Source organism: Sebastes fasciatus, chromosome 13 (genome assembly GCF_043250625.1).
Source record: "Sebastes fasciatus isolate fSebFas1 chromosome 13, fSebFas1.pri, whole genome shotgun sequence".
Lineage (NCBI taxonomy): Eukaryota > Metazoa > Chordata > Actinopteri > Perciformes > Sebastidae > Sebastes > Sebastes fasciatus.
Genome location: NC_133807.1, coordinates 17554902 through 17571527, shown reverse-complemented (window position 1 = coordinate 17571527; position 16626 = coordinate 17554902). Strand labels below are relative to the sequence as shown.

The following is a 16626-nucleotide window of genomic DNA, read 5'->3' as shown; positions in this document are numbered from 1 at the left end:
AAGTTTACAGAGAAATGATAGCTCATAATTTCTCTTTTCTAAATTAAAAAAGTATTTAGTGCATTTGTCACCTTTTAGGAGTGCTGCTAATACATCCATGGTGTGCTGCTGACTCTGTTCAGAACTCATTGGTTCAGCCTCGTAAAAAAAAAAGACAAGTTAGTCAACATCCGTCAAAACATCCTGAACAGTTAGGCTAAACTAGTGATTATGATTTAGATTTCGATTTTGGCAGATTCAGCCAACACATGAGTTGGTTATCTCTATAAGAAACAATCAGATGTCCAATCTTGATTTATTTTTATTTTAACCTCGCAGGTAGACCTAATAATAAAACGAGGCCCTGATAAGGAACTGGAGACAGCATATGGAGAGGACAAACATGTCTGCTGCAAGGTAAAGTGCTTAAATCTTTGAAGTACTTTTGCACAGAATAAGAGATAGAAAAGCCTGTAGTAACAGCAGAGTGTCAAATAAAGTAAAGATATGTGTATTATTACGAGACAGATCTTTGAAACTCCAATACACAGTGTGTTATGAAGATGTGAAATAAATCCGAGAGTTGAGTGGGTTTTAACCCTAAATTACATCCTTATGTGAGGTTGTTTTTTAGGGTTAAATAAATGTAGAAAGTAATGTATCCTATAAACAAAGGCAACAAATAGAGAAGTACAAACCTCTTGACTTTTGGTATGTCAACCTATTGTATTAATCATCACCGTGAAATAATTTAAAATATATTATAGGCTATTTCAGATTATTGTGCCTAAAAGAATAAGTAGAATATTGTTGGGAAAAAAAATTTAACCACTGATAAACCATTTGTGTTCTGGTGACATCTGCTGGTCAAATCCTGTAAATGCAACGACAAACAAACAATATCTGTGCATTATGACTTTTGTCCTGTTTTATCTGAATAGTATCATAGTCTTTATAGCCATTAGCCTATCTCACAAGATTAGAGGAGCATGTGAAAAAAAAATGTCATTGCAAAGTATAAGTATTCTTTATGATTTGCCATCCGATCATCCTACAACCCCTCAGATTCATCTTTTGGGACCCATTGGAGGGGTCCTGACCCCCAAGTTGGGAACCACTGATGTATGTAGACGATATAGGCATTTAAATATATGTGGGCCTTCTGGTTATGTTTTAGTCATACAAACATACATACATACATACATACATACTATATGTGTGACAATTAGTTTGTGTTAGTTTGTAGTCATTTAGTGTCTTTGTAGTCATTTTGTTGTCTTTTTGAGTCTCTTTGTAGTTGCTTTGTGTCGCCTTGTAGCCATTTAGTGTCTCTTTGTAGTCATTTTATGTCTCTTTGTAGTCATTTTGTGTCTCTTTGTAGTCATTTTGTGTCTCTTTGTAGTCATTTCGTGTCTCTTTGTAGTCATTTGTTGTCTCTTTGTAGTCGTTTTGTGTCTGTGCATTTCGTTGTAGTCGCTTAGTGTCTCTTTGTAGTCATTAAATTGTCTTTGTAGTCATTTGGTGTCTCTTTGTAGCTGTTTGGTGTCTCTGCATTTCTTTGTAATCGTTTAGTGTCTCTTTGAGGTTATTTATTGTTCTTATTAGTATCTCGTTCAGGGTCTCTTTGTGGTCGTTTTGTTGTTCTTTCATTGATATTTTGATGAAGATGAAGAGAGGCTGTCTGACGCAGCTTCCTGCCACTCCACAACAACAGTTCAGTTTGAATTTGTTTTGAAATCTCACAAACTGGATGATGTTTTGTGTTTCAGAAAAGAACTACAGGAGGCCTTGTGCTGCTACACCGCAGATACCCTCATCTACATCGACACAGTGAAAGAGTTCTGTGAGAGGAGCCCTGAATGGATGGATGGGAGGAAGAAAGAGTCGCACATGATGGTGGACATCAAAGACAGGGCTGCCAGCATCAACCTAAGCATCGGCCATGTTACCCAGTCAAAGAAAAAAGGTAAGGCCTTTTTGGAATATATGAAGAGCAAGGTGTCCACCCTGTTGCCTTGTGACAGCAGACGTGCAGACCTGGAGAAGGAGCTGGCTGCTGTGCTGAAGGACACTCTTGGAGGCCTGGAGAAGCTCCACTGCTTCCTGGATGCAGTGGAGAATCTGGCGGTCACCTCACTCCATGTGTTCATGGAGGAGAACCAGGGATTACATTTGCCAAAAGGGATCAGCCTCGAACAAGTTCAGGTTGTCATCACTGCTGCACGGAAAATCTGCCATCTCCTCGTCAAGTTTAAAAGAGATACAAGTGTCTTCTTCCTTCCCAAACTTCAGAATGTGGAAGTGCTGTCATATCAGCTGGACAGATACATCAAGACCACCCAGGACATCTGTGAGAAGTTAGAGAAAAGGTAAAGAGACATTTCATCAAAACAATATGCACATTTTGCAAAATAGACATCTAATATGAAAAAATAATAATTTGTTTCTTTCACAGCTCCTTCAGTGACTTTTGCCTGAATATGAACGACGAAACTCTGGTAGACCTCGATGTGGATTTGTCTGAAGACGACATACAAAGGATGCTTCATCACATTAATCAGCTTGATGAAATCAGGTAAGCGTAAACCATCAATATTGGTTATATTGTTTATTGGCCCCAAATGTCAAAGAAGCAGCCGTTGGCAATGAAAATAAAATACAAATATTTATAAAAATAAAATCACGCACCAAAAATAGACAACAAAATAAAAAATGCAAAGTTGAGGAGCTGGAGACACGGCAGCATGGCTGTAGACTCAATTTACTGCAACTAAAGGAAATTACAGGCAAAATTATTATAATTCATAACTCAAATGACATAAACCTGATTTTCCATGATTTCTATAAGCACTCAGAAATGAGAAGATCCTTGGGTTATGGTTCTTGTCCAGCTGTTAATACCTCAGTATAATTTGTAATTTGTTTTATGAAATATTGTAGTCACTACTGTTTATTTCAGTTTTTATGTGGATCCAAAAAAGAAAGCATATCCCAAATCTAATATTTTTATACAGAATATTAAAGTAACATATTAACATTTTGAGATGTGCCATCTTATTTAGTCTTTCTTAATTTCTCTTATCAGGATGAACCAGAGCTTCCGGACGGTGTTCCTGTTTCAGGAGGAACCATGTTCTGGCTTCATCAGTAAGTTCAGCGAGCGAAAGCCCAGGATGCTGAAGTTTCTAAAAGACCTGGAGGAGAATGCTGTTCAGCTAGACAGGATGAAAAAGGGGGCAAAGATCTCCAGTGTGGCAGGCAGCTCGGTGGGGGCAGTTGGAGGTGTGCTTTCCATTGTTGGTTTGGCATTAATTCCTGTAACAGCTGGAGCGTCTCTAGCTCTGATAATGACTGGGTTGGGGCTGGGAATTTTCAGCGGAGTCAACAGTGCCGTCACCACCGCCACAGAGGTTGGCGTGAACCGTAAACATCAAAAGAAAGCCAGTGAGACCTTCCAGAGCTTCATGGAGGATGTGCAGTGTCTCCACGATTGTCTGGAGGAGGTCACCAAAAGGGATACGATCCAGATAGATGGGGTTGAGGGAGTAGGCAAGGTGTTTGTTAACGCTTGTTCTATTGGGAATGCTATCTATGGGCTTGTTGATGCTGCCTCATCTGCTAAGTTGTTAAAAACTGAGGAGCTGGCTGTAAGTGCTGGCAGAGTGGCAGTGCAGGAAGGAAAAGCATTACGTAACGTGCCCAGGGTGGCGGCAGATATCCCAGATATTGGTCAGGCAGCAGTCAAAGGGCCTCTCGCCCTCTCCAAGTCAGTCAGAGTCGGTCTCATCGGGCTCAACGCTCTCTTCCTCGGCATGGATGTCTACTTCATCTGTACAGACAGCATCAATCTGTCCAAAGGCAGCGAGACTGAATTCTCTCAGCTCATCAGAGCCAGAGCTGCACTCTGGCGTTCAGAGATGGACTCATGGCAGAAGATCCATGACTTCCTGTGCGAAGGTCAGCTGACATCAAAGAAAAACAAAGCTCTTTTGGAGACGCCATTTTATCCAGAGAGGGAGATGAAGTGAGTCATTTGTAGTCATTTAGTGTCTCTTTGTAGTTGTTTTGTTGCAGTTTAATGTCTCTTTGTAGCTGTTTGGTGTCTCTGCATTTCTTTGTAGTCATTTAGTGTCTCTTTGTAGTTATTTATTGGACTTATTAGTGTCTCATTTAGTGTCTCTTTGTGGTCGTTTTGTTGTTCTTTAATTGATATTTTGATGAAGATGAAGAGAGGCTGTCTGACGCAGCTTCCTGCCACTCCACAACAACAGTTCAGTTTGAATTTGTTTTGAAATCTCACAAACTGGATGATGTTTTGTGTTTCAGAAAAGAACTACAGAAGGCCTTGTGCTGCTACACCGCAGATACCCTCATCTACATCGACACAGTGAGAGAGTTCTGTGAGAGGAGCCCTGAATGGATGCTTGGGAGGGAGACAGAGTCGGACATGATGGTGGACATCAAAGATAGGGCTGACTGCATCGACCTAAGCATCGGCCACGTTACCCAGTCAGAGAACAAAGGTAAGAGAGGTAAGGCAATTTGGGAATATATGAAGAGCAAGGTGACTGCAGACAGCAGACGTGCAGAGTTGGAGAAGGAGCTGGCTGCTGTGCTGAAGGACACTCTGAGAGGCCTGGAGAAGTTCCACAGCTTCCTGGATGCAGTGGAGAATCTGGCGGTCACCTCACTCCATGTGTTCATGGAGGAGAACCAGGGGTTACATTTGCCAGAAGGGATCAGCCTCGAACAAGTTCAGGCTGTCATCATTACTGCCCGGAAAATCTGCCCTCTCCTCCTCGAGTTTAAAAGAGATGCAAGTGTCTTCTTCCTTCCCAAACTTCAGAATGTGGAATTGCTGTCATATCAGCTGAACAGATACATCCAGACCACCCAGAAAATCTGTGAGAAGTTTGAGAAAAGGTAAAGATATATTTTATCAAAATAATATGCACATTTTGCAAAATAGACATCTAATATGTAAAAAAATCATTTGTGTCTTTCACAGCTCCTTCAGTGACTTTTGGCTGAATATGAACGACGAAACTCTGGTAGACCTCGATGTGGATTTGTCTGAAGATGACATACAAAGCATGCTTCATCACATTAATCAGCTTGATGAAATCAGGTAAGCATTAACCATCTATATTGGTTATATTGTTTATTGGCCCCAAATGTCAAAGAAGCAGCCGTTGGCAATGAAAATAGAATACAAATATGTATAAAAAGAAAATCACTCACCAAAAATAGACAACAAAATAGAACAAGATAAAATGCAAAGTTGAGGAGCTGGAGACACGGCAGCATGGCTGTAGACTCAATTTACTGCAAATAAAGGAAATTAGAGGCATAATTATTATAATTCATAACTCAAATGACATAAACTGATTTGCCATGATTTCTGTAAGCACTCAAAAATGAGTGGATCCTTGGGTTATGGTTCTTGTCCAGCTGTTAATACCTCAGTATAATTTGTAATTTATTTTATGAAATATTGTAGCCACTTCTGCTTATTTCAACATGTTAACCTTTTGAGATGTGTCATCTTATTTAGTCTTTCTTAATTTCTCTTATCAGGATGAACCAGAGCTTCCGGACGGTGTTCCTGTTTCAGGAGGAACCATGTTCTGGTTTCATCAGTGAGTTCAGCGAGCGAAAGCCCAGGATGCTGCAGTTTCTAGAGGACCTGGAGGAGAATGCTGTTCAGCTAGACAGGATGAATAAGGGGGCAAAGATCTCCAGTGTGGCAGGCAGCTCGGTGGGGGCAGCTGGAGGTGTGCTTTCCATCGTTGGTTTGGCATTAATTCCTGTAACAGCTGGAGCGTCTCTAGTTCTGACAATGACTGGGTTGGGGCTGGGAATTACCAGCAGAGTCAACAGTTTAGTCACCACCGCCACAGAGGTTGTCGTGAACCGTAAACATCTAAAGAAAGCCAGTGAGACCTTCCAGAGCTTCATGGAGGATGTGCAGTGTCTCCAGGAGTGTCTGGAGGAGGTCACCAAAAGGGAAACAGCCGAGGCAGCAGCCAAAGGGCCTCCTACCCTCTCCAAGTCAGCCAGTCTCAACAGGCTCAACGCTTTCTTCTTCATCTGTAAAGACATCCTCAGTACGGCCAAAGGCAGCAAGACTAAATTCTCTCAGTTCATCAGAGCCAGAGCTGCACTCTGGCGTTCGGAGATTGACTCATGGCAGAAGATCCATGACTTCCTGTGCGAAGGTCAGCTGACATCAAAGAAAAACAAAGCTGTCCTGGAGACGCCATTTTATCCAGAGAGGGAGATGGAGAAACTCGGAGAAACAGAAATGGAAATTCCATTTGATGAAGTGGATGAAAAAGTGAAAGAGGAAAGTTCTTGTGTAATACAGTAGTGCTCAGAGACAATACCAACTCTGACACTATGATCAGATATGAGATCCATTTAAACTTTGCTTACAGCTCACTGTTCAGCATTAAACATGATTAAAATCTTTCATATTTTTAATCAGCTGTAATTCTCATGGTATAAACCGATGTATCATTAAACCTGATTCAAAACATAACGCACTGTCATTTAGCACTTTACCTGATGATAAATGTAACGGAAAAATATAATTACTATTTTAATCCTAGAGTTGCAATCACTGTCATATAAAAATATAATTAGAGCAAAAAATGTTATGCACAATACATTCTGTACAATCTGTATGATCTTCATTATTATGTATGTATAATTCAGTCTGCCATTTCTCTTGTACAAAAATAAATACAATTTAAAAAAAATAAAAGGTTTGTTTTTTTCAGGTCTGAACATGACCTCTGCCATTTGCCGTGCATCATGGGTCATCTAAGGTTATAAAGTCAGCCGTCTGTTCCCTCCAGGTTTAACTGCAGTGTTTGATCTATTAGCCTACATCCATCCAAACATGTTTTAGAAACCATTTCAATGATTATTACTCATTACTATTTAATTTTACAAACAAACCAAAAATAGAAAAGTTTAGATTGAAAGATGCCTGCCCTACACCACTGGATGGTGCTGTTATACAGGACTTCTGTAAACTGAACCCTGAAGGCATTATTACAGTTTATTTTACATTAGAGCGCCTATTTATTTTAATTTATATTACTTTTAACTATAACTTTAAAATGTATCGATGTTTTTTTTACACCAAAAGACACTGCTTTTTTACATTTATATTTATTTATTTAATTATTATTTACTACTATTTATTATTATTATGATTATTATTATTGCTATTTTAATTATAATTACTTTTTGGGTGTCCAGGGAGGGTGGGAGGTTATATAATATAATATAAATAATATAAATATATATATAAATAAATGAATAAACATTGAGAACAGATGCTGAGAATTTGATGGGGTATCATTTCTGGATTTTCTAAATAATCAAAGCAGCAGATTGCCCTGCTCTAACAGGTACATTAAAAGGTCTTCCCTCTGAAATGTAGTGCAGTAGCATATAAAGTAGCATAAAGTGGAAATACTCAAGTATGCTAGAACTAACATATATGTAGGCCTATGTGGAAATTGTACTTAAGAACAGTACTTGAGTAAATGTACTTAGTTACATTCCACCACTGGTCCCAGCCTTTCTTAACCTGCTGCCAGGAAGTGAACATTTCCTCTACAGAAGTAACAATCACTTCTATCATTGCTTTGGGTCATGTCAAATTATATTTCCGACAGCCTGTGAAGGCAGCATTAGGAAATCAGCTGGCTTCCTGCTGTCTCTGTGAAGCGCTCATTGTTTGAGCCTCGTGAAATAAAGAAAAACAAGTTAGGTGGGTGTGGTGGTGGTTCGACTTGCTGATGTGGAGAAAGGAAAATGAAACCAAACTGCGCCCACTGTCGAAGTTTTGTCAACAAAAGTCCTGAACAGTTTAGCTAAACTGGTAATTTTGGCAGATTCAGCCAACACATGAGTTGGTTGTCTCTATAGGAAACAATCAGATGTCCAATCTTTATTTATTTTTATTTTAACCTCGCAGGTAGACCTAATAATAAGACGAGGCCCTGATAAGGAACTGGAGACAGCATATGGAGAGGACAAACATGTCTGCTGCAAGGTAAAGAGCTTAAATCTTTGAAATATTTTTGCACAGAATAAGATAGAAATGCCTGTAGTAACAGCAGAGTGTCAAATAAAGTAAAGATATGTGTATTATTAGGAGACATATTGAAACTCCAGTACACAGTGTGTTATCAAGGTCTTAAATAAATCCGAGATTTGAGTGGGTTTTAACCCTAAATTACATCCTTATGTGAGGTTGTTTTTTAGGGTTAAATAAATGTAGAAAGTAATGTATCCTATAAACAAAGGCAACAAATAGAGAAGTACGAACCTCTTGGCTTTTGGTATGTCAACCTATTGTATTAATCATCACTGTGAAATAATTTAAAATATATTATAGGCTATTGCAGATTATTCTGCCTAAAAGAATTAGTAGAATATTGTTGGAAAAGAAAACCTTGAATTTAACTGATAAACCATTTGTGATCTGGTGACATCTGCTGGTCAAATCGTGTAAATGCAACGACAAACAAAAAATGTCTGTGCATTATGACTTTTGTCCTGTTTTATCTGAATAGTATCATAGTCTTTATAGCCATTAGCCTATTTCACAAGATTAGAGGAGCATGTGAAACAAAATAACTTAATTGCAAAGTATAAGTATTCTTTTCATAATTTGCCATCCGATCATCCTACAACCCCTCAGATTCATCTTTTGGGACTTATTGGAGGGGTCCTGACCCCCAAGTTGGGAACCACTGATGTATGAAGACGATATAGGCCTCTATATATAAGAGGGCCTTCTGGTTATGTTTTAGTCATACAAACATACAAACATACATACATACATACATACATACATACATACATACATACTATATGTGTGACAATTAGTTTGTAGTCATTTAGTGTCTCCTTGTAGTTGTTTTGTGTCTCTTTGTAGCTGTTGCATGTTTCTGCATGTTGTGTTGTCTTTTTTAGTCTCTAGTTCTTTGTGTCTCTGTCTCTTTGCAGTCATTTGGTGTCTCTTTGTAGTCATTTAGTATCTCTTTGCAGTCATTTTTTGTCTTTTTGTTCGTCTTTAGTGTCTCTTGGTAGTTGTTTTGTTGCTGTTTAATGTCTCTTTGTAGCTGTTTGGTGTCTGCATTTCTTTGTAGTCGTTTAGTGTCTCTTTGTAGTTATTTATTGTACTTATTAGTGTCTCATTTAGTGTCTCTTTGTGGTCGTTTTGTTGTTCTTTCAGTGATATTTTACAGGTGAAGCAGACATCTCAGGTGCTTTTGTCAATTCAAAAACTGTAGCTCAACTTAAAGGTCCCATAAGATGCTCATTTTCAGATTCATACTTGTATTTTGTATTTCTTCTAGAACTTGTTTACATTCTGTAATGTTAAAAAAAACTTTATTTTCCTGTCACTGTCTGCCTGAACATTACCCTCTGTCCATGGATTTAGCATTTTGATACTTTCACAGTATTTATGTAGCACCTAGACCTGCTTTATAATAAAAAAAAACACATGAAAATCTCACTTTTTACAATATGGGACTAGTACTATTATAATTATTTAGTTTACTGTGATGAAGATGAAGAGAGGCTGTCTGACGCAGCTTCCTGCCACTCCAAAACAACAGTTCAGTTTGAATTTGTTTTGAAATCTCCCGAACTGGATGATGTTTTGTTTTTCAGAAAAGAACTACAGGAGGCCTTGTGCTGCTACACCGCAGATACCCTCATCTACATCGACACAGTGAGAGAGTTCTGTGAGAGGAGCCCTAAATGGATGCTTGGGAGGGAGACGGAGTTGAACATGATGGTGGACATCAAAGAAAGGGCTGACAGCATCGACTTAAGCATTGGCCATTTTACCCAGTCAGAGAACAAAGGTAAGAGAGGTAAGGCCTTTTTGGAATATATGAAGAGCAAGTTCACCCAGGTGACTGCAGACAGCAGACGTGCAGAGCTGGAGAAGGAGCTGGCTGCTGTGCTGAAGGACACTCTGAGAAGCCTGGAGAAGCTTGACTGCTTCCTGGATGCAGTAGAGAATCTGGCGGTCACCTCACTCCATGTGTTCATGGAGGAGAACCAGGCGTTACATTTGCCGAAAGGGATCAGCCTCGAACAAGTTCAGGTTGTCATCACTGCTGCACGGAAAATCTGCCATCTCCTCCTCGAGTTTAAAAGAGATGCAAGTGTCTTCTTCCTTCCCAAACTTCAGAATGTGGAAGTGCTGTCATATCAGCTGAACAGATACATCAAGACCACCCAGAAAATCTGTGAGAAGTTAGAGAAAAGGTAAAGAGAAATTTTATCAAAACAATATGCACATTTAGAAAAATAGACATCTAATATAAAAAAAATTATTTGTGTCTTTCACAGCTCCTTCAGTGACTTTTGCCTGAATATGAACGATGAAACTCTGGTAGACCTCGATGTGGATTTGTCTGAAGATGACATACAAAGGATGCTTCATCACATTAATCAGTTTGATGAAATCAGGTAAGCATTAACCATTTATGTTTATTGGCCCCAAATATCAAAGAAGCAGCTTTTGGCAATGAAAATAAAATGCAAATATGTATAAAAAGAAAATCACACACCAAAAATAAATAACAAAATAGAAAGTTGAAAAGGAGCTGGAGACACGGCAGCATGGCTGTAGACTCAATTTACTGCATCTAAAGGAAATTAGAGGCAAAATTATTATAATTCATAACTCAAATGACATAAACCTGATTTTCCATGATTTCTATAAGGACTCAGAATTGAGTGGATAATACCTCATTTTACAGGTCCGCAAATTTCATGGTAATTAGGTGATAATTAGCAAGTAAGCTATTTGAAAGTTACTGCCAAATTGCCCCAATATTGACCTAAAAATGTATCGAAAATGGCTTTATTATAAACATGATTTAATTATTATATTCTGCTATTTCCCAATGGCTGGTAATGTATTTATTACATTTCCAGGAAAAGAATACAAAGTTAATTGATATGCTTTATTTCCATGTCTGCTGATAAATATATAATAATTAGCAAATAACTTATATGAAATATCTTAAAAAACTCCCTGAATCATTACATTAGCTACCAGGTTACATTTGTGTAGACAATAAGTTACACAACGGTGAGATTTGTGCCTGATCAGAAGTGTCTTCTATTAGTTTTGGTTTTCCACCTCCGATGAAGAGCAGCGCACAGCAGGGCCCTATTTTAACAATGATATGATATTTTAGCATACAATTGTTAAGTATTTATTTTAGGGTAAATATTGGAGTAATTTGGCAATAATTACAAAGAATTTCCAAATATTACTAGCTAATTATCACCTAATTACCATGAAATTTGCAGACCTGAAAATCGAAATGTTACCTATAATTGTTAATTTATTTTGATCAAACATTGTAGTCACTACTGTTTATTTCAATTTTATGTGGATCCTAAAAAGAAAACCATATCCCAAATCTAATATTTTCATACAGAATTTTAAAGTTACATATTACCCTTTTGAGATGTGTCATCTTATTTAGTCTTTCTTAATTTCCTCTTTTCTCTTCTTCAGGATGAACCAGAGCTTCCGGACGGTGTTCCTGTTTCAAGAGGAACCATGTTCTGGCTTCATCAGTAAGTTCAGCGAGCGAAAGCCCAGGATGCTGAAGTTTCTAGAAGACCTGGAGGAGAATGCTGTTCAGCTGGACAGGATGAATAAGGGGGCAAAGATCTCCAGTGTGGCAGGCAGCTCGGTGGGGGCAGCTGGAGGTGTGATTTCCATCGTTGGTTTCGCATTAATTCCTGTAACAGCTGGAGCGTCTCTAGTTCTGATAATGACTGGGTTGGGGCTGGGAATTACCAGCGGAGTCAACAGTGCCGTCACCACCGCCACAGAGGTTGGCGTGAACCGTAAACATCAGAAGAAAGCCAGTGAGACCTTCCAGAGCTTCATGGAGGATGTGCAGTGTCTCCAGGATTGTCTGGAGGAGGTCACCAAAAGGGAAACGAGCCAGATAGATGTGGCTGTGGGAGTAGGCAAGGTGCTTAGTAAAGTTTGTGTTATTGGGAAGGGTATCGATGGGCTTGTTGATGTTGCCTCAGCTGCTAAATTGTTAAAACCTGAGGAGCTGGTTGTAAGTGCTGGCAAAGTGGCAGTGCAGGAAGGAAAAGCATTACGTAACGTGCCCAGGGTGGCGGCAGATATCCCAGATATTGGTCAGGCAGCAGTCAAAGGGCCTCTTGCCCTCTCCAAGACAGCCAGAGCTGTTGCAATCGGATTCAACGCTCTCTTCCTCGGCATGGATGTCTTCTTCATCTGTAAAGACAGCATCAGTCTGGCCAAAGGCAGCGAGACTGAATTCTCTCAGTTCATCAGAGCCAGAGCTGTACTCTGGCGTTCAGAGATTGACTCATGGCAGAAGATCCATGACTTCCTTGACAAAGGTCAGCTGACATCAAATGAAAACAAAGCTGTCCTGGAGACGCCATTTTATCCAGAGAGGGAGATGAAGAAACTCGGAGAAACAGAAATGGAAATTCCAGTTGATGAAGTGGATCAAAAAGAAAAAGTGGAAGAGGAAAATTCTTGTGTAATACAGTAGTGCTCAGAGACAATACCAACTCTGACACTATGATCAGATACGAGATCCATTTAAACTTTGCTTACAGCTCACTGTTCAGCATCAAACATCATTACAATCTATCTTTGAGGAATTTTTAATCAGCTGTAATTCTCATGACATATACCAATTTATTGTTAATCATGATTCAAAACAATATTGCCACCTAGCACTTTACCTGATGATAAATGTAAATAAAAAATGTAATTACCATTTTAATTCAAGAGTTGCAATCACTGTCATATAAAAATATAAGTTGAGCAAAAAACTGTTATGCACAATACATTCTGTACAATCTGTATGATCTTCATTATTATGTATGTATAATTCAGTCTGCCATTTCTCTTGCATAAATAAATAAATACAATTTTAAAAACTAAAATTTTTTTTTTTTTTTTTTTATCCAGAGATTCCGTACAGAAAAGAGCTGCATGCTGTTTTTTAGGTGTTCATACGTTTCCTCCTACTTTGGCTTCTCAGGATGATATGAGTTGGATTCCTGGATCAATAACGCGAAAATGTGAAATGATAAGACTGTGGAATCGTTTGCTTAATACGTCAGAATACAGGGTCAATAAGAAGGTTTTTCTTTGCAGTAAATCACACAATTCTCCATGGGCTACAGAGCTTCATGCTGTTTTTGAAGCACTTGAATTGCAATACATATATAGTAATAATTTATCATGCAGAGTGAACACAATTAGGAGAAAGCTACCTGCTGGATTTGAAGAAAAATACAGTATTACAGTAATACAGTATATTCAAATCAAGCACAATTATGACACTGAATCTTACTGTATGCTCTGAAGCAAATTTATCAAGGAGTCAAAGGTCTTGAGTTGCACAGCTAAGAAAAGGAATCTTTCCTCTGGCCCTTGAAGTTGGCAGATTTAAAAACATCCAGGAGGACAACAGGTTGTTTGAATAATGCGAATTAGGAGAAGTTGAAAATGAATCACATTTTCTTTGATATCCTTTCTTCGATATACTGTGATGAATTAAGAATTTTGATTTAAATGAAATGTCTGTTCAAAATCCATAAATGTTTTGGTGCACTGACAATGACAGAATGGAATAGCTATTTAATTTTGATGCTTATAAATTGGCTACTTTTGTTTCTCAAGCTTGGAAAAAAAACATCAGGATGGTTTATTTATTTGGTATTATTTTTAATTTATGTTGCTACTCTGGTTTCTGTGTTTTTTCTTAATTTTCTAAATAATGGTGTCTTGTACAGTAAGCCTGTTTGGGCTGGGCATATTATTTAAGCTGCAGTAATGTATTTATGTCACTAGATGATGCCAGAGGTTAAACTCTCCATAGGCCTAGTGGTTATGGGGTTGGTCGTTTTGATAACATTAGCAGCACGGAGGGGCGGGTTTTGCTGATGTGTAGTCAAAGTGTAATCATATAATGTTGAACTAATTATGCTAAAATTAGTCAGCAGTGTCAACATATTATGATCCCACAATCTGAAAATGATTGGACCTCGTGATTTTTTTTTCTTCCGCACCAACAACAACAACAACTGACCGAGCAAGTAATATATGCATCAAGTTAACACAATAATAACTCCATTTTACCTATCACAATAAAAGCTTGTTTTACATCAACCGCTAAGATAGAGTTTTATTTTGAAAGCTAGCACCGGAAGTGGGAGTTTATGTGAGCGGTAACTTGGTAACGACGTGTGTTCATGAATCAAGGCAAGGACAAGCGTCATCACTTTGTTATAGCTTAGGGGGTACCACACATGCGCAGTAGAATCTGGTCTGCACGACCGCAGCTTCAGTTAAAGGTTAGTGCTCATCTACAATCTGTGATGTTAAAAAGCTCGGACCAAGCCAGAAATCTTGGTGTAGTCATGGACTCTGACCTGAACTTTAACAGCCATATTAAGACAATTACAAAGACAGCCTTCTATCACCTGAAGAATATAGCAAGAATTAGAGGACTGATGTCTCAGCAGGATTTGGAAAAACTAGTCCATGCATTTATCTTCAGCAGACTTGACTACTGTAACGGCGTCTTTACTGGTCTTCCTAAAAAATGATCAGACACCTGCAGCTGATTCAGAACCTGCTGCTGCTCGAGTCCTCACTAAGACCAATAAAGTGGATCATATCAGTCCAGTTCTGAGGTCTCTACACTGGCTGCCTGTCTCAGAGAAATGATTTCAAAAATACTCCTGCTGGTTTACAAAGCACTAAATGGTTTAGGGCCAAAATACATTTCTGATCTTCTGCTATGTTATGAACCATCCAGACCTCTCAGGTCATTTGGATCAGGTCTGCTTAGTGTCCCCAGAGTCACAACTAAACATGCAGAAGCACAATCAGGTTTTATGCACCAAATATTTGGAACAAGCTCCCAGAAAATTGCAGGACCGTTACAACTCTTTTAAATCAAAGCTTAAAACTTCCCTGTTTGCTGCTGCCTTTTATTAAACCAGATCATGATCTTATACTGCACTAGAGCTTTTACTCTTGTGTGTCATACTCTATTTTAGCTTCTATCATATTGCTTTAATTTTTAGCTTGTTTTTATTACTGCTTTAATTATGTCTTAATGTTCTTTTGCACTTTGTCGCAATGTTCTTGAATGTTTATGTAAAGCACTTTGAATTGCCCTGTTGCTGAAATGTGCTATACAGATAAAGCTGCCTTGCCTTGCCTTACATTGCGCATGCGTCATACCCCTAGCTCAGACTCGTGTCCTATCCTCTTTCAATAGTCCTTGGTTCATGCGAGAGCAGGTCAGCTGGTTGGTTAGTTTACTGAGTCAGTTAGTTATAAGTGTTAGATCCTTATTGGGTCGCGTTTTTCTACAAACTTTCGGTCCACGCCGACTTCCCACCAACTATCTAACAACGAAAACAGCTGATGTTAGCTCTGTGGCTCAGCTCATTCAACCAGCTATCTAGAGATACACATGACAGCTTGGAGCATCCTGCTAGCCGAGCAGCTACATTAGCAAGACACACTGGGAAGAAGTGAGGTGAGCACTTCTGTTTTAAGTAATGACACTCGTGTAGCTAGCTTCTAGAGACTCACTTGTATCAGTGTATTTAATACAAACGATAAAAACATTATATTATCCATATGTATTTTTGTGTGATAGTTATCCTAACCTACGCTGCTGGCTGGGATGCTAGCAAGCAAATGTCAGCTTAACACACCAACAGTTGTGTGGAGATCTTTGTTTCTCTGTCTCCTTGTAGTCATTTAATGTCTCTTTGTAGTCATTTGGTGTCTCTTTGTAGTCATTTAATGTCTCTTTGTAGTCATTTAATGTCTCTTTGTAGTCATTTAATGTCTCCTTGTAGTCATTTGGTGTCTCCTTATAGTCATTTGGTGTCTCTTTGTAGTCATTTGGTGTCTCTTTGTAGTCATTTGGTGTCTCTTTGTAGTCATTTGGTGTCTCCTTGTAGTCATTTGGTGTCTCTTTGTAGTCATTTGGTGTCTCTTTGTAGTCATTTAATGTCTCTTTGTAGTCATTTGGTGTCTCTTTGTAGTCATTTAATGTCTCTTTGTAGTCATTTGGTGTCTCTTTGTAGTCATTTGGTGTCTCTTTGTAGTCATTTGGTGTCTCTTTTGTAGTCATTTAATGTCTCTTTGTAGTCATTTAATGTCTCTTTGTAGTCATTTAATGTCTCTTTGTAGTCATTTGGTGTCTCCTTGTAGTCATTTAATGTCTCTTTGTAGTCATTTGGTGTCTCTTTGTAGTCATTTGGTGTCTCTTTGCAGTCATTAAGATAGATAAATAGCTAGATAGATAGTAACTTTATTGATCCTGAGGGAAATTCAAGTGTCCATCATCACAGTTCCATAGTGCAAAACATGTTAGTAAAAAGGCAGTAAAAAAAGTTAGTAATGCAAATTACAAAGTACAAAAAAAATATACTAGATATAACAATACAAGGAGATGATGAAAACTGTTAAAACTGAATATAGTGCAGGGTAACAGCTGTGATACAGGACTATTAAATAAGTGAATAAGTGCAGAAGAGACTGTTAAAAATGAG

The 16626-nt window shown here is 38.5% G+C and overlaps 5 protein-coding genes across 6 annotated transcripts in view; all 5 read left to right on the top strand.

Moving 5' to 3' along the window:
* The first annotated feature begins 178 nt into the window (after positions 1-178).
* Positions 179-4906, top strand: LOC141781537 (uncharacterized). Its single transcript, XM_074657359.1, has 2 exons — positions 179-396; positions 4306-4906. The coding sequence occupies exons 1-2, from the start codon at positions 368-370 to the stop codon at positions 4904-4906; spliced, it is 630 nt and encodes a 209-aa protein (XP_074513460.1). The 5' UTR covers positions 179-367.
* On the top strand, positions 1870-4007 carry LOC141780584 (uncharacterized). Its single transcript, XM_074655874.1, has 3 exons — positions 1870-2348; positions 2435-2554; positions 3065-4007. Exons 1-3 carry the CDS (start codon positions 1870-1872, stop codon positions 4005-4007), a joined length of 1542 nt encoding a protein of 513 aa, XP_074511975.1.
* LOC141780585 (uncharacterized) lies at positions 4842-6697 on the top strand. Its single transcript, XM_074655875.1, has 2 exons — positions 4842-5107; positions 5557-6697. Exons 1-2 carry the CDS (start codon positions 4929-4931, stop codon positions 6347-6349), a joined length of 972 nt encoding a protein of 323 aa, XP_074511976.1. The 5' UTR covers positions 4842-4928; the 3' UTR covers positions 6350-6697.
* A 1006-nt stretch (positions 6698-7703) lies between these two features.
* On the top strand, positions 7704-12984 carry LOC141780582 (uncharacterized). The gene is made up of 5 exons (XM_074655872.1): positions 7704-7876; positions 7973-8050; positions 9682-10287; positions 10372-10491; positions 11555-12984. Exons 2-5 carry the CDS (start codon positions 8022-8024, stop codon positions 12582-12584), a joined length of 1785 nt encoding a protein of 594 aa, XP_074511973.1. The 5' UTR covers positions 7704-7876; positions 7973-8021; the 3' UTR covers positions 12585-12984.
* A 2346-nt stretch (positions 12985-15330) lies between these two features.
* The window catches only part of tmem104 (transmembrane protein 104), a 65035-nt gene continuing 63739 nt past the window's right edge, over positions 15331-16626 (top strand). Inside the window, exon 1 of one of the 2 annotated variants that reach the window (XM_074655871.1) lies at positions 15331-15599. The gene's annotated coding sequence lies outside the window, so the exon portion shown is untranslated. The remainder of the gene's footprint in view (positions 15600-16626) is intronic. The other variant, XM_074655870.1, reaches the window with a different exon arrangement.